Source organism: Palaemon carinicauda, chromosome 1, assembly GCF_036898095.1.
Source record: "Palaemon carinicauda isolate YSFRI2023 chromosome 1, ASM3689809v2, whole genome shotgun sequence".
Classification (NCBI taxonomy): domain Eukaryota; kingdom Metazoa; phylum Arthropoda; class Malacostraca; order Decapoda; family Palaemonidae; genus Palaemon; species Palaemon carinicauda.
In genome coordinates this window covers 243,011,133-243,037,230 of record NC_090725.1, presented here as the reverse complement: position 1 = coordinate 243,037,230, position 26,098 = coordinate 243,011,133, and the positions used below count along the sequence as shown (strand labels likewise).

At 41.9% G+C, this 26,098-nt stretch overlaps 1 protein-coding gene across 1 annotated transcript in view; it reads right to left on the bottom strand.

Annotated features, from left to right (window-relative positions):
* The window catches only part of Oseg4 (intraflagellar transport protein Oseg4), an 821,277-nt gene that overhangs the window by 117,745 nt on the left and 677,434 nt on the right, over positions 1 to 26,098 (bottom strand). Inside the window, 3 exon segments of the mRNA XM_068388427.1 lie at positions 4,780 to 4,897; positions 5,029 to 5,241; positions 5,626 to 5,821. Of these exon segments, the coding sequence (XP_068244528.1) occupies positions 4,780 to 4,897; positions 5,029 to 5,241; positions 5,626 to 5,821 (527 nt within the window).

Here is a 26,098-nt window from a genome sequence, read left to right as displayed (position 1 = left end):
TAATGGGCCAAGAACACTACCCTGTGGAACACCAGATATGTCATTCCTATACTCAGTATGATGCCCATCAACAACAACTCTTTGAGATCTATTACCTAAAAAATCAATAATAATGCTAAGAAACGACCCACCTCAAAAATCAATAATAATGCTAAGAAACGACCCACCCACTCCCAACTGTTTGAGTTTGAAAACAAGGGCCTCATGATTAACACGGTCAAAGGCAGCACTAAAATCAAGGCCAATCATACGAACTTCCTGACCACAATCAAGGGATTTCTGTACAGCATTGCAGATTGTAATAAGAGCATCACATGCTCCAAGGCCTTTACAACCTAGGGAATAGATGATTACCTTCAGCAAACCTATTAAGACGTTTTGCCAGAAGACGTTAAAAACTTTAGATACTATGGGAGTTATGGAAATTGGGCGGTAATCAGTGGGACTTGAGCTACCACAAACACATTTACATAGAGGAGTAACATTGCCAATTCTCCAACAAGTGCTAAAAGCTCCTCTTCTTGCTAACTTGCGCAAAATAAGATAACTTAGGAGCTAAGAAATTTGCAGTCTTTATATAAAACATAGGAAAAATACCATTTTGGTCTACACCTCCATAAGCATCAAGGTCCATCAATCAATAGAGCTTTAATTTCACGAGATAGAAAAGCTAAACTAGTTAGTTTAGCCTCAGGAAAACAGGAATGAGGAAGTTCAAGTTTTTCATTACTCTGTTTACTGTCAAAAACATCAGCCAAAAGGGTTGCCTTTTTCTTTGGACAGTGAGTGACTGTGCCATCTGGTTTAAGTAAAGGAGGAACTGTTGCATCTACACGAGGAACTGTTTCATCTACACCAAAGAGTACAGATTTAAGGGTAGATCACCATTTATGTTCCTGAATTGTACCAGAAAGGGTTTCTTTTTTGGTTAAATTGTATTCATTTTCAGTTGAGGCATAAACTCTCAGAGTAGAAGCTCTTAGCTGAGTATAGTTAATCCAGGTCAAATATGATCTGTTACCCTTCCAAAGATGATAGGCCTCCTGCTTCTCCAAATAAGCACGTCTACAATCATCATTGAACCACGGTTTGTCCTTCACTCGGTACCTTAGCACACGAGAAGGGATACGCCTATCAATTATGTTGACTAGATTCTCATTCAAAGGGACAACAGAATCAACACTACTATATAATTGTGACCAATTCAAGCACAAAGATCATGCAAAATCCCATTCCAGTCTGCTTGAGATTTCTTATAAATTTTACAAGAGTATGATACATCAGGGACAGGCTGTTCAGTCTTCACTACTACTGAAATCAAGGCATGATCAGATATCCCGACTAGAGAACCAACCTTACTCGTTATAATGCCAGGGGAGTCAGTGTATACGAGGTCCAAGAAATTACCAGACTTGTAAGTAGCTTCACTTATGATTTGTTTCACACACCAAAGTGGCAGTGCTTGCTTTATACCTTTCTTTTTCTACATTCATTCACTATGTGTTTGGACTGTAATAACTTTATTTTGTGAAGTTACCAGTCATTTGATTGGTAATTTGCAACTAAGATTATCCTTAATTTTAGAATTATAGAGTAAAGTGCATTTTAATTTTGTGACTTACAATTAGATTATGATTGTTTTGCGTGGTGTGTTTCATACAATGTCTGGCTCCGTTTTCTTAATAGCGTAGTATGTTTTACTTTTATTTATAAAGGGACACTTCTGTGTATTGAAAACTTCACAGAGACATTTTAATTTTTAATTTTTGCCTGCATTGCTTTCTAAACCATTGCTGTCTGGTAACTATTACCTTACTTAATGTTAATGAAACATAGTTGTCCAGGTATTCTATTTCATTACTGTATATTAAGCCTTGTATTGGGAAGTAAGTGAACTTTGGTGAACTCGTAAGAATGTATCTCCAGTGTTTACAAAGGAAGTCAATGGGAAAATGCACTTTGGTGATAGAATTTTTGTTTAAGGTACGTTTTTTCAGGAACGGAACTGAACTCGTTTGTATAATGGGGCAGTTCTAGGACATTTGCGTGCTGGACGTTTGCGTCACGGACAGTTGTATCCCAGACAATTGCGTCCCCGGACAATTGCGTCTCGGATATTTGCGTTTTACTTTTTCTATAAAGCTTTTTATTTTTACCTTTACTCTATACTTTTACACAGTAATTTTATTTATACCTTTATCCACCCTGAATATGCATATGATTTAATGGCATCAAATAATTTAGATTCTTACTTCATACTTTGACAATAATTATAGCTTGACACAAAAGGATATATATATATATATATATATATATATATATATATATATATATATATATATATATATATATATATATAATCAATATTTCATTCGCATGTTTTATTATCTTTAAAAACTTTATAAAATTGAAAATTCTTATACATATGTATACACTATAAATTTTCTATAAGTAAACAGATTGGATCATATTTTTTTAGTAATGACTCAGGATAGCTACTTTTAAGCTCATACCTAAAAGGTATGCATGTTATGAGCAACTCTTAAGTAAGACAATTCGTTTTCGGAATTGTACTGATCAATCAATGACTGGAGGTGAATATTGACCATTCTATTTCTCGGAAAAACGGGAATTCCTCTTTGATAGCGTTGTCCCAAACCAAGGTCACATGTCTTTTCCATTTGTCAAAATCAATTTTTGAGAAGATAAGAGGTAATTGTTGCATTAGGAAATATTTCCATAATACCCTTTCTAGACCCTAGCTCAAAACTCGTTGGTAATGATGTGGGATTGAGTTGAGAATGGATCTGCAATAAATTACTGAATAGTCGGTCACAAGTTTCTTTAGTCTTATTGGGAAGAAGAGTAAAAACGCGGCGAATGCTGAATGCACCCTCTTGGACATGAATTCAGTAAAGTTGATAATATATTGTGTACATACTTTGAACGTTCCATCTGCTGCCCAATTTGGAAACCGTGTCAAGTCATTCAAGCCTTCTTCACTTGCAAAGATAAAAATTCTCTTCTCGTCATGTATTCCAGTATCAACAGCAAGAAACTCTTGTCCACTCGGGAGAATATGGTATTCTTCTGGGATTTCGAAAAAACTCAGTAGTTCACCACTATGTGAACAAAGTAAATAAAAATTAAATACTGAGGTTGAACTGCCGTGAATAAAATGTCTTTTCTGCTTCTAGAGAAATCAGGAATTGTTTTCAAAAGATCTACGTAAATAAAAAACTTACATGATAGTTAAGTACGGTAATTCTCAGTTCTGTATTACAGTAATTTTATGCCATATATCTTATTTACAGTAATTAGTAGTTCTGTAATCGAGCGATAACATACATAAATACATACTGTACTTACTTACATATACTGTATACATGCATACAGATATACAGATAGCCAGAGTCACTTCCGTATCTTTTAACAAATATTACCTGGTCACTGAAAACAAGTACAGGTACGCATATTGCTGGGAAGAAAAAGTCCGGGGACGCAATTGTCTGAGACAGAACTGTCCAGGAAGTAAATGTCCAGTATGCAATTGTCCTACCATCTAATAGGGCACTGGTGTAGTACGGTAATGCCTCACAATACAAAATTAATTGGTTCTCGAGTGGCTTTCGTACCATGATTTTTTTGCATTATGAGTTGCCTTTTACATGTAATTAGCCTGATTCATTCCAAGCCCTACAAAAATACCACATTAAATTTTATAAGGCTAAACTGTACTAAACATAATGAAATGCAACCATTTGGATCATTCAATACTTAGCCTAACAGTTAAAAAATTGTAAATGAAATGTATAATTAGAACACAGCACAGTATAGTAATGTAATAATATATGGAAAATACAGTAACAAAAATGTGGAATCTTACCTTTGGTGTGAGGCAATGCCAGAAAGCAAATGGGCAGAGGAGGATGACAAACGGCAGAAAACATTAATAAGTGACAGAAAACATAAATACTAAACTTTACGAAACACATTAGCAACTGGCAGGAAATATCAGCACTTGGCTTTACATTAAATTTAAAATTAAATTTCTTTTCCTTTTACCATTTTCTACTTATGTATTTTTTTTACTTTACGTTCTGCATTTTCTAAATTTAATCATTTTCATCATCACTACCTCTTTTTTTTTTTTTTTTTTTTTTTGTGGATCACTTTCAGCTTCCTTTTGGCATACTAGTATCAAAGGCCTCATACTTCTTGATTATCTCAAGCTTCGTCTCCACAGAAGTATCTTCTTCTTTCCTTGCACATCAGCAACTTTCTTGGGACCCATGGCTAGTAGCGTATGAGTCGAATAATGCAATACGATACAGATCAGAACTAAAAGCACAAAACCGAAATTACCAACACGAATTCAATGTGAATAAAAGTGCTGCCGTAACGAAATGATCGAAGGACGCTTATACGTAGAAGCATGATGGGATAGATGATGACCAGTAGGAGAGCAAGATTGTATGGCAGTAACTAGCATCAGAGTAGGAGATAACCAATGGGAGCGTGGGAGGTTGGTGGTCAGTTTAAGACTGGCGGCACGCGAATTTTAAAATCGGTAGCGATCGGGCTCTCGTACTGTGCCTCGTTTCGTTGCATGAAGCATTCTTTGCAATACGAGTTGGAAAACTCTTCAAATCTCTGTTACGCAGCATGAATTTTTCGTAAGCAAAAGCTTTCTTGTTAAGATGTGTCACTGTAATATGAGAGAATACAGAGAAATTAAATTTTGAAAATCTTAAAATTTTTTTTTTTTAAATAACTAACCATCTTTCATTGCTTCTTTCATCTTTTTATTATGTTCTTGAACCAACTGGGCTGCCAGTAAATATATCTTCTTAATTCGTAGAGGTCGTGCTTTCTTTTTCCCTTCCTCCTCAGCAATCTGTTGATGATAATTTTAGTAAGAGAACAAAAAATTCTTGTTCGACATTATTCTAGTGAAATACAAAGCTCATGGCATTTATGAAGAGATCCACAGTAAAAAAAAAAAATATTTCTTAAAGTGTAACTCACCAGCAAAAGTAATTTTGCAGCGTCCAGTAATTTGTCAGCCTTACGAAATAATTCAATTGCTTGAAGACGATCTCCCTTTTCTAATAAGTGAGATGCATACCGAGCTAAAAGAGCACTGATTTCGGTTACATTGTGTTGCTTGGCCAGTTCCACAGCTTCATGCCACTGATTTAAGGCCACACATGTGTCTATGGCCGATTTGACTTTATTACACTTTCAAGAAACAAAAAAGGTAAAAATATATTAACATACAGAGGATATACATAATGTCTGTAACAACAAAAATCATCCCTTACAATCTACATCCAAATATTAAAGTAATGTTCCACATTTTAGAATCCACTAGTTTATAAATAATGAATGTGAGAAAATAATCACATTTAATTACAAACTAAAGTAAAAAATAATAACAATGCTATCAAGCGCGCTTAACCTTTAGGAGATACAGTATTCCACAAAACCCTTGAGATTAATTGATCACCCTTCGTAAATCACAGATAAATTTCCTAGCAAAATTTAAAAACTATTTTATTTGGAATTTAAACTTTAAAGATATATTCAGGTCTTTTTTTCATGATAACCTTCAAATTACAATACCTTCATGTTAGCAGCAACAGCTTGCTGTGACATTCCAACACTGGTGAACATTTCAGCTATAGATGACAATAAAGGTGAATTATCAGGAAGAGATCGAACCAGAGACTCTAGGGCTTCAAAATCTTCTAATTGGTAGTAGCAGACAGACAACATCTCATGGTTGTGAGCTAACTCAAAGTGTTTCACTGCATCCTCCCTGATTTGAAAAGAAAATTCCAAATGTTTGCATACACCTTAAATATAAGTTTAAAATCTCTATACGATGCATAGAAAAAAATAAATAAAAAAAAAAAACAATAGACAGATTTGCATGCTGTGCACATAAAAATCAAGCTTTTACACAAAAAAGTATGAACAAGACAAAAAATTCACTTATTGGGCTTTGTACACTGAATCAAATAAGTCAGATCTAAATTTTACATGTAGGTCAGCCTATTTTAACTAAACTGCTAATTCTATTTCAATCACAAAACTAAGCTAATATTATACTGTATTCTACATTATAAGGAATTACCTTCAATTATATTTATCTGAAATTATAAGAGATTACTCGGGAGCCATATGTAGACAAGATCATGGTGAGGGGGTAGATGGAGATGGTTTGTGCATGCTCTTTGCACTCCCCAAGAGAGATTAGTTCACCAAACTTTTAACTGGGCTTCCCAAAGCACTAGAAGGGTTGGAAGACCAAGGCCTACATGACTGAGGAATATGAAGCGTGATGTGGAAGATAGAGATGACTGGCAAAATCTAACCAAGGCCCTTTGCTTCAATAGGTGTAGGAGATGATGACATTTAACATATTTTCATTAATAGGATTTGTGGGATTATGCTGCTGTGTGATCCCCAAAGACTTCCCTGTTAAAGGCTAAACAGGGAATCCAATGTGAATTAAAATACCAAAAAAAAATATTGCCTTCACTGTCCCATACCAGTCCTCCAATGTGCAAACATAGGCTAAGTTTGTAGAAGGGAGACCCATGGGGCCAAGTTCAGGTGAACTCATCACAGAACCTTCAATGCTTAAAATCATCCAACAACCAATAACACGCCATCACCGAGATCCATTACTACCCAAGAGCTTAGATTGCACCCAGCAAATGTCTGAGTTTTTATTATAATCAATCAACACCATTTACAGAGCTTTATTATTTGTGAATGTCTGCACCTACTCTTAAGCTAAGTAACAGTTAATCAAGCACAACTCCTTTGGTTTGGAATTTTGGATACTCTGATTATTGCATTTATTGCTATGAATGTCCCCTGATGTTCATATTACTTCTTCCCCAAAATTCTTAAATTTTCCCATTTTCTTTCCTTTTAATAAACACATGCACAGCCACCCGTTGAAATACTACCACAAAAGAGTTATTGGGTCCATTGACTGGCCAGACAGTACTAAATTGGATCCTTCTCTCTAGTTATGGCTCATTTCCCTTTTGCCTACACATACACCAAATAGTCTGGCCTATTCTTACCCCATTCTTCTCTGTCATACACCTAACAACACTGAGATTATCAAACAACTCTTCTTCGCTCAGGGGGCTAACTACTACAATGTAATTGTTCAGTGGCTACTTTCCTCTTGGTAAGGGTAGAAGAGACTCTTTAGCTATGGTAAGCAGCTCTTCTAGGAGATGGACACTCCAAAATCAAACCATTGTTCTCTGGTCTTGGATAGTGCCATAGCCTCTGTACCATGGTCTTTCACAGTCTTGGGTTAGAGTTCTCTTGCTTGAGGGTACACCCAGGCACACTATTTTATCTTATTTCTCATCTTCTTGTTTTTTTAAAGTTTTTATAGTTTACATATGAAAGATTTATCTTAAAATTGAAAATTGCTACTGTTCTTAAAATATTTCATTTAAATTGTTAATTACTTCTCTTGTAGTTTCTTATTTCCTATCCTCACTAGGCTATTTTCCCTGTTGGAGCACTCAGGCTTATAGCACCCTTCCTTTTGAACTAGGGTTGTAGCTTGGCAAGTAATAATAATAATAACAGAGGAAAGAACATACTAGCAGTAAGTGGTAACTGATGCACCTGTCTCTTTGGCTCTGCAGTTTCTTCAGCGGTGCAGCACTAGTCAGACCTCCACCAGATTATTTGTGTTATGCATGCAACTTGTAAGGAATCATAAATTTTGTAAATCTCTAAACCTATTAAGAGCAACATTATTGCATTTATATATGTATGACTTTAATTATGTCAGGGATTATAAGTAATGCTACATATATACAGTGATACCTCTGGATACGAAAGTTTCTGCTTACGAAAAATTCAGGATGCGAAAAGTGATTCGAAGATTTTTATGCCCCAGGATACGGATAAAATTGCAGGATACGAAAACCTTACGAGATCCCAACTCTTCGCCGAGAGTAATTTTAAAAAGTCTTGGGTAGACTCACTTACAGCCTCCCGCTCACCCATTGGTTATCTCCCTACTCAGACGCTAGCTGACGCCATAAGATCCCGCTTTCCTATTGGTCGGCAACTATCCCAGCTTGCCTACGCATGGGCGTTCATCTCTCTCTCTCTCTTTTCGTTCCGACCGCGGTATCGTTAACAGACATTGTGTGCTTTCGCTTGTTTGACTTAAGTGTTAATATACAGTACATTCGTACGCCACGTGTTATCATTAATAAACATTCGTTACTGTGCACTGTACTGTATTAGTGTTTATTATACATAGACTGTATATAACGTTACGTAGTGTATTATATTACGTATTACTGTAGCCATGGGTCCCAAGAATGTTGCCAAAGGAGAGAAGAAGAAGACGATGCTCTCGATGGAGACGAAACTTGAAATCGTTAAAAAGTACGAGTCTGGCATGCGTTTAAGTGCGATCGCCAAGGAGTATGGCCGGAATCCGTCTACGATAGGCACCATCCTGAAGCAGAAGGCGGCCATAAAAGCAGCGACACCTTCTAAGGGCGTCACTATTTTCTCCAACAAGAGAACCCACGTGCATGACGAGATGGAGAGGCTGTTTCTTGTGTGGATCAAGGACAAAGAGATCTCAGGAGACACCATCACTGAGACTACAATTTGCCAGAAAGCCTCCGCCATTTTCGGTGATATCGTGCGTGCTCAGGCCGAAGAAGGAGCAGGAGAAGGAACATCCCAGCAGGAACCCCCAGAGTTCAAGGCTTCTCGTGGGTGGTTCAAGAAGTTCAAGAAAAGGACTGGCATCCATTCAGTGGTACGGCATGGGGAGGCAGCCAGCTCGGACACGAAGGCCGCCGAAGCCTTTGTTAAAACGTTTGAAGAGTTGACTCTGCAGGAAGGCTACAGTTCGCAGCAAGTTTTCAATTGCGATGAAACTGGGCTTTTCTGGAAGAAAATGCCTCGTCGGCGTTCATCACGGCGGAGGAGAAGAGGCTACCCGGACATAAGCCTATGAAGGACAGGCTTACCCTTGCTTTTTGTGCAAACGCCAGTGGAGACTGCAAGATAAAGCCCCTGCTGATGTACCATTCAGAAAATCCCCGAGCCTTCAAAGCCCACAAAGTCATCAAGGAGAACCTTCCCGTGATGTGGAAGGCGAATGCAAAAGCCTGGGTAACGAGGCAACTGTTCATTGATTGGGTGAATGTCTGCTTCGGTCCGACTGTCCGAAAATATTTGGAAGAAAAGCGCCTCCCTATGAAATGTCTGCTGGTGTTGGACAATGCTCCAGCTCACCCTCCTGGCCTCGAGGAATATCTTCTGGCCGAGTATTCCTTCATAAAGGTCCTGTATCTACCGCCTAACACCACCCCTCTCCTCCAGCCCATGGACCAGCAAGTTATTTCTAATTTTAAAAAATTGTACACGAAGCATCTCTTCCAGAGATGTTTCCAAGTCACAGAGAGTACAAACCTCACTCTGCGTGAATTTTGGAAAGATCACTTTAACATCGTGATATGCCTCAAACTCATCGATCTCGCTTGGCAGGAAGTTTCGAGGCGTACCCTAAACTCATCTTGGAGGAAGCTGTGGCCTGATGCTGTCTCTGCACGAGACTTCGAGGGGTTCGGGAAGTCTGGAGGCGAAGCCGAGATCGTTGACGATCCTGAACCAATTCAGCAGTCTGAGGTGGCTGACATTGTACATCTTGGTACGTCCATGGGGCTGGAAGTTAGCGCGGAGGATATAGATGAACTTATCGAGGAGCACCACGAGGAGTTGACGACGGACGACCTGAAGGAGTTGGAGACGATGCAAGTGAGTGATGTTCAAGAGCAGTTCTCTAGCGGTGATGAGGAGGATGTTGCACCTTTGAAAACGGCAGACATTAAGGAAATTCTTGCATGTTTCCATAAAATGGCAGACTACGTCGAAAAGGAACATCCAGAAAAAGTTTATACCAACCGTGCGCTTCAACACTGCAATGACGTTTGCCTAACGCATTTTAGAAATGTGTTGAAAAGTAGGCAGAAACAAGCTTCAATGGATAGTTTCTTATTAAAGAGGCCAGCGGTATTAGTAGGCCAAGACGAAGGTGAAAGTGAAGAAAAGGAACAGAAAAGAAAGGGAGAAGAATTAGAAGGTGAGTAAAGAAAAGAAACAGAAAAAAGAGTGATGAAGAAGTAGAAGGTGAAAGTAAAGAAAAGAAACAGAAAAAAGAAAGTGATGAAGAAGTAGAAGGTGAAAGTAAAGAAAAGAAACAGAAAAAAGAAAGTGATGAAGAAGTAGAAGAGATTTAGAAAATATGAAAAACGTAGTTATAAAAAAGCAAAAAAAAAAAAATTCTATTTTAAGTTTTGTTACCGTTAAGTGTTAAAGTAATTTTTTCTTTCATTTTATAGTTTTCCATACGTAATGTTAAGTGTTAATTATTTCTGCCATTTTTTATTTCGTAAAGTTTAAGTGTTAATGTGTTAGTGTGTAAATTACTGTACGTAGTCTGTCACTTGTTACGTTTTCTGCCTTATGCCATCCTCCTCTGCCGTGACTTCACTATCGGACATCGTCTCAATCAAAAGGTAAGTTTCAACTTTTTTGTTACACTAATTAACTGTAACCTTTTTTTCAGAGTGTACAGGTATCAATCCTTAATTTAGGTGTACGTACAGGTAACAATACACCTTCACTGATCTAAAACGCGACTCAGGATACGAAAATATCAGGATACGAAACCGCATCCTGAACAGATTACTTTCGTATCCTGAGGCATCACTGTACCTCAGTATTAGATTATGTATAAACTACTCAACAAAAAAAAAAAAAACTAATATTTCATATCCAGTATTAAGATTGGATTATTTTATGCAATTATATGTGATCTTCATTTGTTTATATTTCTTATGCCTGGCTAGTATCGTTTACATGACATTAGTTGACAACAGATACCATGTAGTTTTGTACAAATAAAGAAGTCTGAAATAACAACAGAGGTCTTCCTTACTTCCACAAGAATACATATTCAGTGAAGATGAAGTGATGCGATATGAAAATGCCACATTAACAATAACTTATCATTGCAGGTAGGAACATCAGAGGTACAGTTTCAATAGCATTAACTATATTACCTACCGAAAAAATTGCGATGGTAGGACAATCAAAAAGGCAGGAATCAGAAAAGTAGGAAGAAACAAGAGTCTATGCTAAAAGAGCATTGCTGGAGGTGCTGATTCACCCACATCTTTCAAGAAACCTCTTTTCAACTCGTCAAGTCATCCATGAGTACTACAGTTGGTCACTATTGAGTGATAAATGTAATATAATAAGACAGGTAAAAAAGGGTTTAACAATGGGCACTGTCTGCATGAAGAAGTAAAGTGCATGACAAAATCAGGGAAGAGCTAGCCTAACCCAGTTTTGACATAAAATTTCATTTAGCCAAGTTTAGGAGACTTTGACATCAGAATTCCATTAGCCTAGCCTAATTTAGGTAGAATTTTTTTTTTTATATAATGGCACAGGTTAAATGCCCTGAGCGATCAGCATTACTGCAGATCCAAATTCTTTTACTACAAGATGGAAAAATTTGGTTGAGGATTTTAATATTTATTTGGAAGTATTAGATAATATTAACCCCTTCACTACGAGGCAGCATATCTGCCCTCAAGCTATATAGATTTGTCACCATTGGATATACATGCTCACTTACTCTATAATAACCTAAATTTCCATGTTTATTTATTTTACGAATTACAGAATAGATTTTCAAAAACTCCCTTAATTTCTATTGTATTTCACTCTAAACAACCAAAATATTTCTTCCATTCATTGTGAGGGGTTTATAGAATAATTTCTCAGGAATTTTTGTATATAATTTTCTCTAAATAATGGTAAAGCACTGTAATTTTATGTATGAAAAAAAAAAACTTTTTATTCATTGAAGCGACTGCTATTTCGTAATAATTCAGCGAAAAATAGCCATCAAAAGATATAAAACTACTCTTCAGTAATAATTTACTATACATTATACAGGAATGTAATGAAAATATCACTTTGTTTCCTTTGACACAAGAAGTATTCTATAATGTATAATTTCTGGGCTCAACCTGTGCCGGCCAGTGAAATGCTCCTATTGCACCATTTCTAAGGAATATAACTGCTAATATTACCAGAGAAAAAATGTATAGGAATGCTAGGTTGAACTAGCTCGCTCACCTAATGGTGTCGGTATAAACTGGGGCGAAATACCATAGGACTCGTACCATTTAGACTTCTCCTCTTCGAAATCCCTCATAGTGAGGTGCGGTTCAACCTCCCCTGCCGCGCAGATCAGTACTACTAACTCTACCCACGCTTGCCCATCACTCCTTTCTAGCACCAGTTCCTATTCAATCGATTGTGTTTTTTCTCGTGTGTACCCTTGGATTTTTACCTTTCCTACGCATCGATGGCCGATTCTCAAGGTACCCCATCGAAGTTAAGTACTTTATCCATGAGTTTAAGCGTGATTGGGCAGTGTAGCCTTTGTTTTTATTAATTGAGAAGTGTTTTCTTATGAACGGCGTCCCCGTTCTAACCGTTCATGGTTCGGCTCTGCCCTTTCTCGCTAGTTCGTCCGTTATTTCTGTCATCATTAATATTCGTTCGAACTTTTAGGAGTTTTTTCCTTTACATTCAGATAGTACACCGATTATATGCTTTCATCTAGCGTATTTTTATGTTATTCTATGATATCAGTATTAGCGTATCATTAAGGCGTATGTTATGTTGGTATGCCTGCATTCGTGCATGTTGGTGGATAGCGTCACCATTGAGATTGTTGCGCTAGTTCTAGGAGCATTTCACTTGTTGTTATTAAGTCTATTAGTTTTATTACGCTCCACCTAGTTTTACTTTTGGTTCGAGTGGGACTCTCGCGTATCTTTGTTTATACTGTTCGATATCTACCACTTCAGTAACAAGGTTGGTACCCCTGCTTTCCATCTGCGAGATGGCGTCATGCTCCCTCCCTTACCACTCGCCCGAGTCCCTCTCTCGCCATATTATTTCTGCATGCCTAGCCTTACTTACGTGATTACGCTTTTAATTCATTAATTATTTTTATGTATTTGTGCATTGATATTGTATTTATTGTTTTACTCCGTTATGATCATATTTTTGGGATTTTTCATGTCATGTTGAGGGGATCTCCAGTTGGTAGCCCTGTCTACCACCACCCGCACTGGTGATTCCCCTGTACCTACCCCCCCTCCTCCAGTGTACACCCTTCCTCTCACTCGATGGTTGTTGGTTATGACATACGGGTCAAGTATGCTTGTTCCTCAGTCTTCCCTCAACGTTCCGACTTATTGAGGACTGAGTGTACCCACGGGGTGTGGCTTAGTCTCATTCATACCGGGCGATTTTCGTCTACCCCCCTCCCGCCGCCCCGATTGGCCATCGGTCGGGGGAGGGGGAGGGCTGGGACCACCGGGGACTATCACACGTGATTAGTCGGTATTCCTACACCTTCTTGGTGTAGCCTTTGCTTTTAGCTATGGTTGTAAGAATGAGCACTTCTATATTAGGAGTGTCCCCATCCTACGGTACCTCCTGCCATTATCGTCCGTATAGGACTTATTAATATCCCACATCATCATATTCTACATGGATCATTACCTTCGTCCCGGTACCTCCGGTAGGGTAGTTGGGGGTTCCATTGGCTCCCCCAGCGTTCTCCCGTTGTACCCTCCCGTCATCAGGCATTGGAGCCTCCGGGCTTATAACTCTACAGGATCTGTTGACACTGACACAGTTTTTGATTCCTACCCTCCCTCCAGGAACCCTATTCCATTACAGACATTAGTTTTTAGATCATAATTGTAGTTCTCTATTTATGTATTTTAAGGATGTATCTTAAGTTACTTTAAGTTTACTTTAAGTTACTTCAAGTTTACTTTATCAGCCCTGTTCTCCGGCCCCTGGGGCCCCGGAACTATTTATGATTATCATTATTCATCCCTGTTTTTTGCATCCTTTTTCATCCCCGGCTCTGCCGGGTTCCTCTTGGAATAGTCTCAGTTCTCTGCATGTTTAGTCTAAGGCTATACATTTTATTTCATTGGCAAGTCCCGGATCCTCCGGGACCCCTTCTAGAGATACTAGTAGATGCTCATAGACTATTCCTTTTACAGGTGGTCCGTTGCCGGATGACAGCCTGCGCGGCCGTCCTTCAACAACCTTGCGGACATGCGGTCTGTCGATCCCACGCTGACTGTGGGATTCAGATGGACGATATTGTTGTATGGCACCCCGACAACTGCCTTGTCTGTTATGACCTTATCACCACCCTCTCTTCAGATTCGGTGAGCCTCTTTCAGTCGTTTTTGTATTTACATCCCTTTGCCTTCTGTTATGAATCTTCGGTTTCATTCCTCAGTTTGTCCCTCGGGTTTGCTAACCTTATCCCCGTCCTTTCAGAGTTCCCAGGCGGCTAAGACCTCAGCAAGAGCCACTTTGAAAGTGTGGGTAGGCGGCTTCGCCCGTAACGTTAAGGCCAAGAAGCCCTACGTTCTCTCCGAAGACTATTGTAATCTCATCTACCCAAACGCAAAATCTTTGGCAGCAGTGCCTAAGGAAGTGGCGGCCCCTATAATTGCCGACATTGCAGAAACTGTGGAACTCAATCTGGTTCAGGATACGGACATCGCTGACGACCCGGACCCCATTGAAGACAATGTTGCGGCTCTGAACTTAGACATAGAGCCCATGATTTTAGACGAATCGGTAACAGGTAAGGTGGTAGGTGAGGCAGGTGGGTCCGGCGCTAAGACCTCTCTTCTTAGCCCCTCTTTTTCTTCAACTTCTAATAATTCTTCCTTTTTAGGTTTTGAAGGGAACCGCGAATCCACCCCGAGATCGCACCCGGTTCCTCCCAAGGTCAAATCTCAGAAGAGACCATTAGTGAGGACTCATAAGAATCCCACACTACCTAAATCATCCAAGCCCAAGAAGGCTCCCCTCCCCAGAGCCCCTAGTGGCTCGGCTAGCACCGCCCCTATGTCTCAGGACCCGGGAGTGCAGTCATCCCCCTCAGTTGCCACGACCAACCTCGACCCGGTGGCTCTCACCAATATGATGACAAGGGTTGTTTCAGAGCAGATTAGCTCTATGCTTTCTGCCGTCACCAGGAGACTAGACACCCTGGAAGGAGGACTGCCTCAACAACAGCAGTTCCTCATCCCGGACGCCTCAAAACTCCCGCCTTTCACGAAGAACAACCCGTGGAAAATGGCGCTCCACTGCCCTTTCACGGACGGGATGTTAACCATTGAGGGTTTTGGGACCCGGCCCATTGAAGATTTTGAGTTCTTCCTTCCCAGCCTTCAATTCCCTTTCCCCGGCTTCGCCCGGCTAACGGAAGAGGCTCTTGTCCGGCTAGATAAGGTCCCTAAGGAGACCGTTATCTTTCCGAAGGAACAGGCTCAGTCTGTTTGGGTTAGAACCTTAAATGAGTGGGGTTGTACAAACACCATGCTGACCCCCCACAAGAGTACTTACACCATGATTCTTGTGGACGAACAGACCCCCACTCCTTGCGTCACCAAAATACTTAGCCCTTCAGGCAGTGGCCGAAGACAAACCTTTGCCACAACTCCGGGAGACAGATCCTACATCTCTTCTGCTCCCATCAGATAATGAATGTTGGCTTAATATCCAATCAACATTCACTTCTGGTAAGCTATCCACTGACTGTGCGTCGACACAATTCAGTGAACGCCTCCCAAGACTACCTGAAACCTTAATCCGACTCGAGTTCGAGTCCCGGTCTAGGTTTAGCCGGAGGCTCAACGTCTCGACTATGGCGGAGATGTTTTCTCTTAACTATGACGAGGAACACGCCTTTAAGGTTATGACTAAAGCCACCCTGCAATCTTTGTTAGCAGATTGCTATGACTTCTTGGTGGCCAGAAGACGTTGCCGTAGGCCTGTCTTATCAGAGGCTACTATCCGCCATGAGCCGAATAAGCTCATTAAAGCCTCCGCTTGGGGTCCGGACCTGTTCCCGGAGGACATGGTCAACTCAGTATTGAGCGAAGCTGCCAGAGTAAACCAGAGCCTTAAGGTCCGTTGGGGCCTCACTCCCAAACGGAAGTTCGAACAATCGAGCATTCACTCCCGGGGCAGGAAGAGGCTGCGCCCTTATAGCTCTACTCAATTCCGCCAACCTCTTCAGGTAGTCCAGTCGGTCCCGGTCACTCAGGGCATCCAGCCCTCCACCTTCAAGTCTCAGCCCCAAGAGAAATATGTCCTCGTTCCTGAAAGCCAAGTGGCCTCGAACTCGTTCACCTCTCCTGTTTATAACCCTGTCTATGAGTCCCGGGTTTCCCATCAAGGATACCAACGAGGCAAGGGCCTCGGTTCGAGAGGTTCTTTTCAGAACAGAGGCAAAGGGAGATATTTCTCCCGTGGAAAGGGGTCACGTGGTGGCCGAGGCAGTAAAACCTCCAACTACTGAAAATCTTCAGGTAGGAGGGAGACTTTATGCGTTCCGGAGTCGCTGGAGGTTCAGTCCTTGGGCCTTCAGCATAATTTCCAAGGGCCTGGGGTGGAGTTGGATAGAAGGGCCTCCTCCACCGAACAAATTCCATCAACCCTCGACACCGGACCTACTTCTGTTTACCCAAGATCTTCTTCGCAAGGACGCGATCAAGGAAACAAAACATCTGAAGTTTCAAGGTCGCTTATTCAGCGTCCCGAAGAAAGACTCCGACAGCCGGAGGGTCATCCTCGACCTGTCCCTACTAAACTTGTCCATTCAATGCGACAGGTTTCACATGCTTACCGTCTCGCAGGTGCGAACCTTGCTTCCCCGTGGGGCCGTCACCACCTCCATCGATCTTACCGATGCTTACTATCACGTTCCAATAGCGAGACACTTCCGCCCATTCCTAGGATTCAGACTGGACGACAAGGCTTACACGTTCAAAGTGATGCCTTTCGGGCTCAACATCGCGCCCAGAATCTTCACGAAACTGGCGGAATCAGTCATTCAGGAACTCCGATCCCACGGAATCCAAGTCGTCGCATACCTGGACGATTGGCTAATCTGGTCAGACAACGTCGAGGATTGTCTCAGGGCAACAAACAAGGTGATCCAGTATTTTCAGTTTCTGGGATTCCAAATAAACTTCAGAAAGTCCCGCCTGACACCAGAGACCAGATTTCAGTGGCTGGGATTGCAGTGGGACCTACGTTCTCACACTCTATGTCTTCCCAGGTCCAAGAGGATAGAGATTGCGAAAAATACCAAACAGTTTCTCGGGGAAAAGATAACTTCCAGAAGGAACCAGGAAAAGATTCTAGGATCCCTACAATTCGCTTCAGTGACAGACCTCCTTCTGAAAGCGAAACTGAAAGACATCAACCGGGTTTGGCGCTCCAGAGCGAACAACAAACATCGAGACAAGAAGACACGCCTTCCTCCCATTCTTCGGAAGAGGCTTCTCCCATGGACAACCGCCAAGAGCCTATCGAAGTCGGTTCCGTTGCAGTACCCCCCTCCAAGGATAGTCATCCACACGGACGCCTCCCTATCAGGTTGGGGAGGCTATTCCCAACACAGGAAGGTTCAGGACCTTTGGTCCACAATGTTCCAACAATTCCACATAAACGTCCTGGAGGCCATGGCGGTCTTACTAACTTTGAAACGTCTTTCCCCGGCCAAGAAACAACATCTGAGGATAGTTCTCGACAACGAAGTCATAGTCCGTTGCCTAAACAGAGGGGGCTCCAAGTCAGGTCCCATCAATCATGTGATGGTAGCAATCTTCTCCCTGGCGGCCTCAAACCAATGGCACCTATCAGCCGTCCATCTGGCTGGAGTTCGGAACGTTGTGGCAGACGCACTCTCCAGGACGACACCGTTGGAGTCCGAATGGTCACTAGATCGCAAATCCTTTCAGTGGATCCTCTCCCAAGTGCCGGATCTCCAGGTAGATCTCTTCGCGACGGAGTCCAACCACAAACTGAAATGTTATGTGGCCCCCAACCTGGACCCTCGGGCTTACGCCACGGATGCCATGTCTCTGGACTGGAACACCTGGGAAAGGATTTACCTTTTCCCACCGGTGAACCTACTGATGAAGGTGCTGGACAAACTTCGAACCTTCAAAGGTCAAGTAGCCCTGGTGGCCCCCAATTGGCCCAAGAGCAATTGGTTCCCTCTTTTACTGGAGCTGAATCTCCACCCTCACCAGATTCCCAACCCGACTTTGACCCAGATAGTACAAACGTGCACTGTGTTCGCTTCCTCAAACATTCGGAAAGCCCTAACTTTATGGACTTCATGAAGTTTGCGGCACACAAAGGGGCTAACATAGACCCCCAGAATACTTTATTCTTAGAATCAGACAAGAGAGACTCCACTCTTCGTCAATATGACTCAGCGGTCAAAAAACTAGCAAAGTTTTTGAAGGATTCTAATACTGTCTTTATGACACTAAACCTAACAGTAACCTTTTTTAGAACCTTGTTTGAGTCGGGCTTAGCAGCTAACACTATTACTACCATCAAGTCTGCCTTGAGGAAGATTTTCCTAGTCGGCTTTAATATAGATCTAACAGATTCATTGCTAGCTTCGATCCCAAGAGCCTGTGCCAGACTGAAACCATCCCCTCGTCCTAGCTCGATTTCCTGGTTTCTCAATGATGTTCTTAAACTAGCGTCAGAAACCATCAACGATTCATGTGGGTGTATCCCTCTACTCAGAAAAACTCTCTTGCTCATGAGTTTAGCATCTGGCGCCAGGATTTCGGAATTAGCTGCCTTATCAAGAGATCCAGGCCACATTGAGTTCCTTCCGTCAGGAGAGGTCCTCCTCTCCCCAGACAAGGTCTTCTTGGCCAAAAATGAAGACCCTCAGAATAGATGGTCCTCCTGGAAAATTATCCCTCTCCTTCAGGATCCCTCTCTATGCCCGGTTACCACTCTAAAGTCCTTTCTATCAAGGACTTCCTATAAGACCTCGGGGCCCTTGTTCATCAGAGAGCGGGGAGGGACTATAACTTTGAAAGGGATCAGACAACAGATCTTGTATTTTATCAAACAGGCTAATCCAGAGTCCTTTCCTCACGTCCACAACATTCGGGCGGTAGCGACCTCAATAAATTTTTTCCATCACATGAACTTTACAGATCTCTCTAAATATACCGGATGGAAATCCCCCTCAGTGTTCAAGCGGCACTATCTTAAACATCTAGAGGCCCTTCAACTCGCTACCGTAGCCGCAGGGAGCGTGGTATCCCCCGGACAAATTCCTTCCTAACTAATTCCTGAATCCAATATCTTCCACCTTCTTCCTCTTACCTGCCTCACTTACAGTTCCTACCTGAGTTCGGTTTGTTATATCACACCCATGGGTGCTCCCATTTCGTAACATTGTTTATCTTTATTATTATTGATCAATTTACTTTTACCATACGAACTGTATTTCTTTAATGTCCAGGTTTATATAGTATGTTCTAGTGTTTGACCTTAGTTGGTGTTATTTCAAGTTTACTATTCATTTGTCTTCCCTTACTGGGACATTATATCTTATCATTTTGATGTTATTAAAGACTACCATCTTCTACTATAACTCTTGATTAAACCACTGTTTGTTTGTTGATTTTAATTCGTTCCCTTATAGTTAATGAAGTTTGGGTTCGTTTCTCTGGTACTATTTCACTGGCCAGCACAGGTTGAGCCCAGAAAAGGGATTTTGACGAAGGAAAAATCTATTTCTGGGCGAGAGACCTGTGCCGCCCAGTGAACCCACCCTAGTTGCTCCCCCCCTGATCAGACCCCAAACTTTAGGGTGCTGTAAGGAGTGATGGGCAAGCGTGGGTAGAGTTAGTAGTACTGATCTGCGCGGCAGGGGAGGTTGAACCGCACCTCACTATGAGGGATTTCGAAGAGGAGAAGTCTAAATGGTACGAGTCCTCTGGTATTTCGCCCCAGTTTATACCGACACCATTAGGTGAGCGAGCTAGTTCAACCTAGCATTCCTATACATTTTTTCTCTGGTAATATTAGCAGTTATATTCCTTAGAAATGGTGCAATAGGAGCATTTCACTGGGCGGCACAGGTCTCTCGCCCAGAAATAGATTTTTCCTTCGTCAAAATCCCTTTCATAAGGTATATGATAAAAACAAACTAATGACAAGAAACATATCTGCCCCAGAGAGAGAGAGAGAGAGAGAGAGAGAGAGAGAGAGAGAGAGAGAGAGAGAGAGAGAGAGAAATATAATACAAATTTAGTTCATTAGACATGAGGTTTGTATTTTCTTCTGTCATTCACCTTGTGTGTAACTGTCACAATGAACTGGATAATTCCTGCTTTGGGTATTTCAAGGGCTTGGAAATAGAGACTGCACATGTAAGAACATGACATACTGCGTAGAATGTCAATAAATAAAAATAACGACAGTAGGCTAACTTTAACTCGTGAAAACAATGAACAATACTAATATGAAATATATAAGACATGAAGATTATGATATTTTGTAGAAATGATAGTTGAGAAAAAATTAATAAAATAAGGAAAAAAAACAACTCTCGTGTGTCAACAACTTGCATTACTGGTAAAATATTTCGGTGACGTTGTGGGAGGGACTGGAGTCAAGAGGCTCTTGCTTTTCTTATAATACTGCCCCAGCACAAGGTTGGAGCACGGGCTCTTGCGTCGGCAGCTCGTAGGGTCAGAGGCAGAAAACGCTACATAATACTTTTTTATGTGATTTGAACACGCATGAAAAAATTCAAATACACTAAAACTTTACATAATCATGAATAAGGATTAGAATCGTAAGTGTTTCAGTTAGGTCGAGTTAGTGCCGACTTACATGAGGCAATAGTTGTAGAGGCCAGACCTTGATCGTGCAATGAAATAAAGAAATACTTAAGTCCATAGTAATAGAAGAGGGCTGATGACTTCCAGGAAGACAAATATTTTTTTGTGGTATTGGACTTGCACTCTTCTATGAAATCAATTCTCTCCATTGTAACTCCAAACTTTCTTTGAGCCGCTAGGGTGAGAAAATCAGGAGTTGAAGAGTTTTTATAATCCAAGAGGAAGCAAAGACAGTCTTCTGTTGAACATCCTGGGACAGCACTGGAGATGGTAGAGGGACCTGGAGAGGTTTGAGTTTCAGGACAAGTGTATACCAATTGCTCTTGGGCCATTTGGGAGCCACAAGAGCCACTGTTCCTTTGAAAGTCCGCTATTTATTCAGGACTTTCATTTGGAGGTTGAATGGTGGAAATAGATAAATGTGAGACCATTGGTTCCAATCCAGGGACATCGCATCTGTACCTGTTGCTTTCCAGATCTAAGTTTGGTGCTACATAGTGGGGAAGCTTCTAGTTGAAGCTCATCGCAAAGAGATGAGCTTCAAAGGGACTTGCTCTAGAATGAAACAGAATGATTTTGCCTCCAGAGGCTTGGATCTTGACAGGGCGTTCGCCATCACATTGCGAACCCCTTCTAGGTGAACTGCTGAGAGATGCCAATTCCTCCACTTTGCTAAAGTGAGGATGGCTAGAATCACATGGTTGATCTGAGGAAACCTGGAGCCCCGTCTGTTGACACTGTGGACTATCATCCTGCTCTCGATGACTAACTTGATGTGTGATTTTGTCTTTGGGTTCAGTCTCTTTAGAGTCATAAACACTGCCATAGCTTCCAGAAGTTGATATGAAATTTCCATTAAGTAGTTGACCACCAGCCTTGCACTTTCTTGGAAGGGGAATGTCCCCACCCCCAACCTTGTTCCAAGGTGCCTGTGTAAATTGTCACGGAAGGAGGAGGATACTGCAGAGGGACGTGTGTCGATAAACTCTTGGCAGTGGACCGTGGCTTCAGCTGGTTTCGCAGTAAGACAGGGTTTTGCGGCGAAGATCTCTCCAAGCATTTGATGCCTTTCTTCTCTAGACTCTGTTGGGAACTTGCTTGCCTTGCAGTAGAGAGAGGGTGTGTAACTTTAGATTCCAGTGAAGTCCTACCCACTGGAATTCTTGAGCTGGAGACAGCCTGGACTTTTCGAAGTTGATCTAAAAGCCCAGAGACTGTAGGAGTTTCATGACTTCTTGAGCTGTATGAAGACACTCCGACTTCGTTGCAGCCCAGACCAGCTAGTGGTTCAGGTATACCATTACCTGGAGGCCTCTGTTCCGTAATTGTTGGATGATGGCCCCGACTAGCTTTGTGAGAATCCTTGGAGCTATAGTGAGCCTGAAGGGCATAGTTCTGAATATGTAGACCTTTCTTGCCAGTCTGAAACCAAGGTAGGAGGAGAAGTGCCGACCTATCGAAAGATGCCAATAGGTGTCTGTAAGATCTAGGGAGACAGTGTAGGCCCCCTGGAGTAGTAGGGTCCATATTTGCGAGATAGTCAGCATCTGGAACTTGCTCTTAAAAATGAATTTGTTTAGTGGGGACAAGTCCAGAATAGTTCAATGTTTCAATCTTTCTTGGGCACGCAAAATAGCTGCCCTTAAAAATTCATGGATTTGGTGCAATGGATGACTCCATTCTGGAGAAGATCCTGTACATAATCCTCCAAGAATGTGGTTGGGGGTGGAAGAACCTCTTGAACTGGGGTGGTTTCTGATTCCACTTCCAACCTAGTCCCTTTGAGACTATGCTGTGAGCCCAGGGATCAAGCTCCCATCAATCCATGAAAAGGTAAAGTCTTCCCCCTACCAGTAATTCCTCATTGTTGTTGTGAAGAACCTACTTCTTAAAACGCCTTGCCTCTACTTCCTCGGCCTCTAGACTGACCGCCCCTTCCAGACCTTCCCCCGTCACTAGTGCTCTTCTTTGAGCTCTGACAGGGTGAAATGTAGTGGTGGCTCTCAGATACATGGTTGAAGGCTGGAGATTGTGATACATACTGCCGGGGAACCGTGTACACATTCTGGGGGATGGCGGCAACTGAGGCTGTCGTAACAGGAAAGGATTTCCTTCCTTTAAAGTGTTTCCTAGGCTTCTTGCCTTTAGGTTGAGTTCCTTCTTTTGGGGTAAATTTCCTTTTAGGGGACATACCCCACTTTTATATAAGGCTCTTATTTTCCTGAGCCGCTTAATCCCTGACTTCCTTCACCAATTTCTTGGGGAAGAGGTCTTTCCCCCTGATATTTGAGTTGATCAGTGTTGTAGGTTCATGCCTGATTGTTGCAGCAGCTAGGACATGTTCTCTACATGCTCTTCTGGCTAGGAAGACAGCATGGAGATCTTTATGGAACCTGGCTAGATGTCTTTGCCAAGACAGGGAAGAGATCAGATTTGGAATAGTTTCCAATTAGCATCTCCTGATAAGATTGACCTGGAAACAAAGGATTATCCATCATAGGAACAGGAATCAAAATAGATGCTGGGGCTTGAGATGCAGGGATGGGGGAACAAGCTGAAGAAGTACTGGGAACTGTACTCACATGATGTACATCCAATGACTCAGCAGAGGCTTCCGTGGTCAGCAGGATTCTCTCCCTCTATGACGTCACAGAAGAAGTTGTCGACATGTTGTTGGCATATAGGCTCAATAATTGCAGAGCGTCCTGAACTTCTTCATCCACATGATCTAATGGTACCAGAGGGAGTTGAACCATTGGTAACTGGTGACTAAGAACAGCGGTCACATCGGACTTGGGAAAGAGGAGATCCTTAAGTGCCATGGGAGGAAGATAAGGGGCACCTTGTTGAGAGCTATTCTGGAAGCCTCTAACTTGGTGACGATTTGTTTCCGATTCCGCGCTTGTACATCCAAGGAGACGTCGGTGGCATGGAAGCCTGTGTCAAGTAAGTCCTTGCAAACCTGGCAGTTGGTAGGTTCCCAGATTGCAAAAGACCCTTTGGAAACATAAAATAAATATGCCTACCAACAATAATATGGCTAAGACCAGCAAATAATAGAGACTCTTGCCAAACAGCTCAGAAATCATTAGAGATTTATGAAAAGCTATCAATGACAGTGTGGTAGAAATATGGAGGAAAAGGTCATATCAAAGGAATACCAGTAACCTCAATGTTGGTCTATTAGATAACCTAAGTTGGCAAAATCACTAATCATACTGCCTAACCAGGCAACAACTGCCACTGAAGCGGCAGTAGCTGGGTATAAGGCGGCAGCTATTTCTAGTAACCGAGACATAACTGACCTTTCAAAGCCCCAGGCATGTCGACACAATGCAGCCAAGGCATTGTCAAGTCGACAAGAAGAGAGGGGACAATCCCATAGGGAAGAGTCCACAATCAGGGTGAGAGGTACAAGAATGGAAGGCAGTGAATAAAAAAATCAGCCAAGACCTAGTCATTATCATTGAATCATGAAAAGAGGGGGTTCTAGCCCATAGGTAATGAAAGCCGTACAAGACAGCCAGGCTTCCAAGAATTGAAAATTCAAAGGATATCCTGATAACCAGGCGGGATCCAATCGACCAACTTCAGAGGAAAATGTTCCTCAGACATGGAAGAGGAGAAAAGAGAGCAGATGACAAGTCTAAGGCTGCAGCTAAGGCGTCAGAGGAGCTGTCCCCAAAGCCAACACACATCCAGTGCTAGAAGAACTCAAGCTGACAAGACCGGAAGCAGGGACAGATGACGACACTTCTTTCAAGATAGACTAACCAGGCAAAGGAGTCAAGACTCCGCAGCAAAAGGTACATAGCCTAGGATGAGAAGCTGCAGTCACAGAGCAGGCAACTGATGAGGTGGCAGAGGAGAACCCCAAGGAGTACCAACTCTCTACCTGGATAGGGTTAGGCCATATGAAAAACTGTTCAAGCAAGCCTAGCCCACCTGGAGGGTGAGGGAAAAACTCAAATGCTAGAGTAAGATGACTAGCCAAGAGGAACTGTAGTTTCCAGTAAAGTAAGGTTATGGCCAATCTAGGAAGGGGAAGGGGTAGAGAAACCACCCAAAAGTGGTCTCTAAGGCAGCAGAGAGAATTAACCCAGGGAAGAAAAAATCTCATCCAACTAGGGCAAGGCCAGATAGCCTACAAGCTATCCTGTCCAAAAATGGCAATGAAAAGTACTTCAGTCACCATGGGAATAGACAGGGAGGGGAACAAAGTTCCACTGCAGGTAGACATACCAGCAGACACAAAGGGGGGAGGGGGGGAGACTCAGAAATTGGTGAGGCGGCAGGACAGGAAGGCCTAACTGCCACCTTAGAACAAGCTTGGTGTTCTAAAGGGTCTGCAGTGATAGGGTACAGATGACAAGCCCTCAAAACCAGCCGTAGCCCACCCAAAACTAAGAGGGAAGCCTAAGAATTGGTAATGCGGCACAAAGAGAGTCTATCTGGCAGCATTAGAAAAAAGGGGTAATGAGTTCCAATGGTTAGACAAGAAGTAGACACAGGGAACAAGTTTCCAGGACCTGTGCCGCACTGCCAAACACGCAGACTAAGTGGAAAGTGAAGACAGTCGCCCTAGGACAACTGTAAAGCATTATCCAACTCCCTGAGGGATCTTCAAGACTGAAGCTCCCAGCTATGAAGAATCAACAGCATGGGAGGATGGGCAGTCTCACAAAACCAGTAAAGGTGAAAGGAGATGGTGCACAAGGATAAATTCACCAGCCATGGCTGCCAGCCAGGGTAGAGCTGGCCTAAATCAAGCCTGATAAAAAAAACACACATGTAAACCTAACACCAAAAAAGGAGTAGGATACCCCATAAACATACTGCAATTGCCAAAAAATAATATAAAATACATTCTTACAATACAGTGGTACCTCTACATACGAATTTAATCCGTTCTACAACCGACTTCGGGTGTAGCAAATGTTCGGATGTAGAAACGAATTTTCCCATAAGAATACATTGAAATAGGATTAATCTGTGGTTGAGCCCAAAAACCTATGATAATTTCTTAATAAATTACTACACATAATTACACATGACAATATGCACTCTAAATTAGATAATAGACATGTAAAAAAGAATAATTATCAATAAATAATAAATAAGAAACAGGTTTTCAGCGTCACTTTACCTTAGAAAGTCCAGCGCAGGTGTCGGTCTTGCTACGCAGAGAGGAGACGGACGGGAGGCTAGGAGGT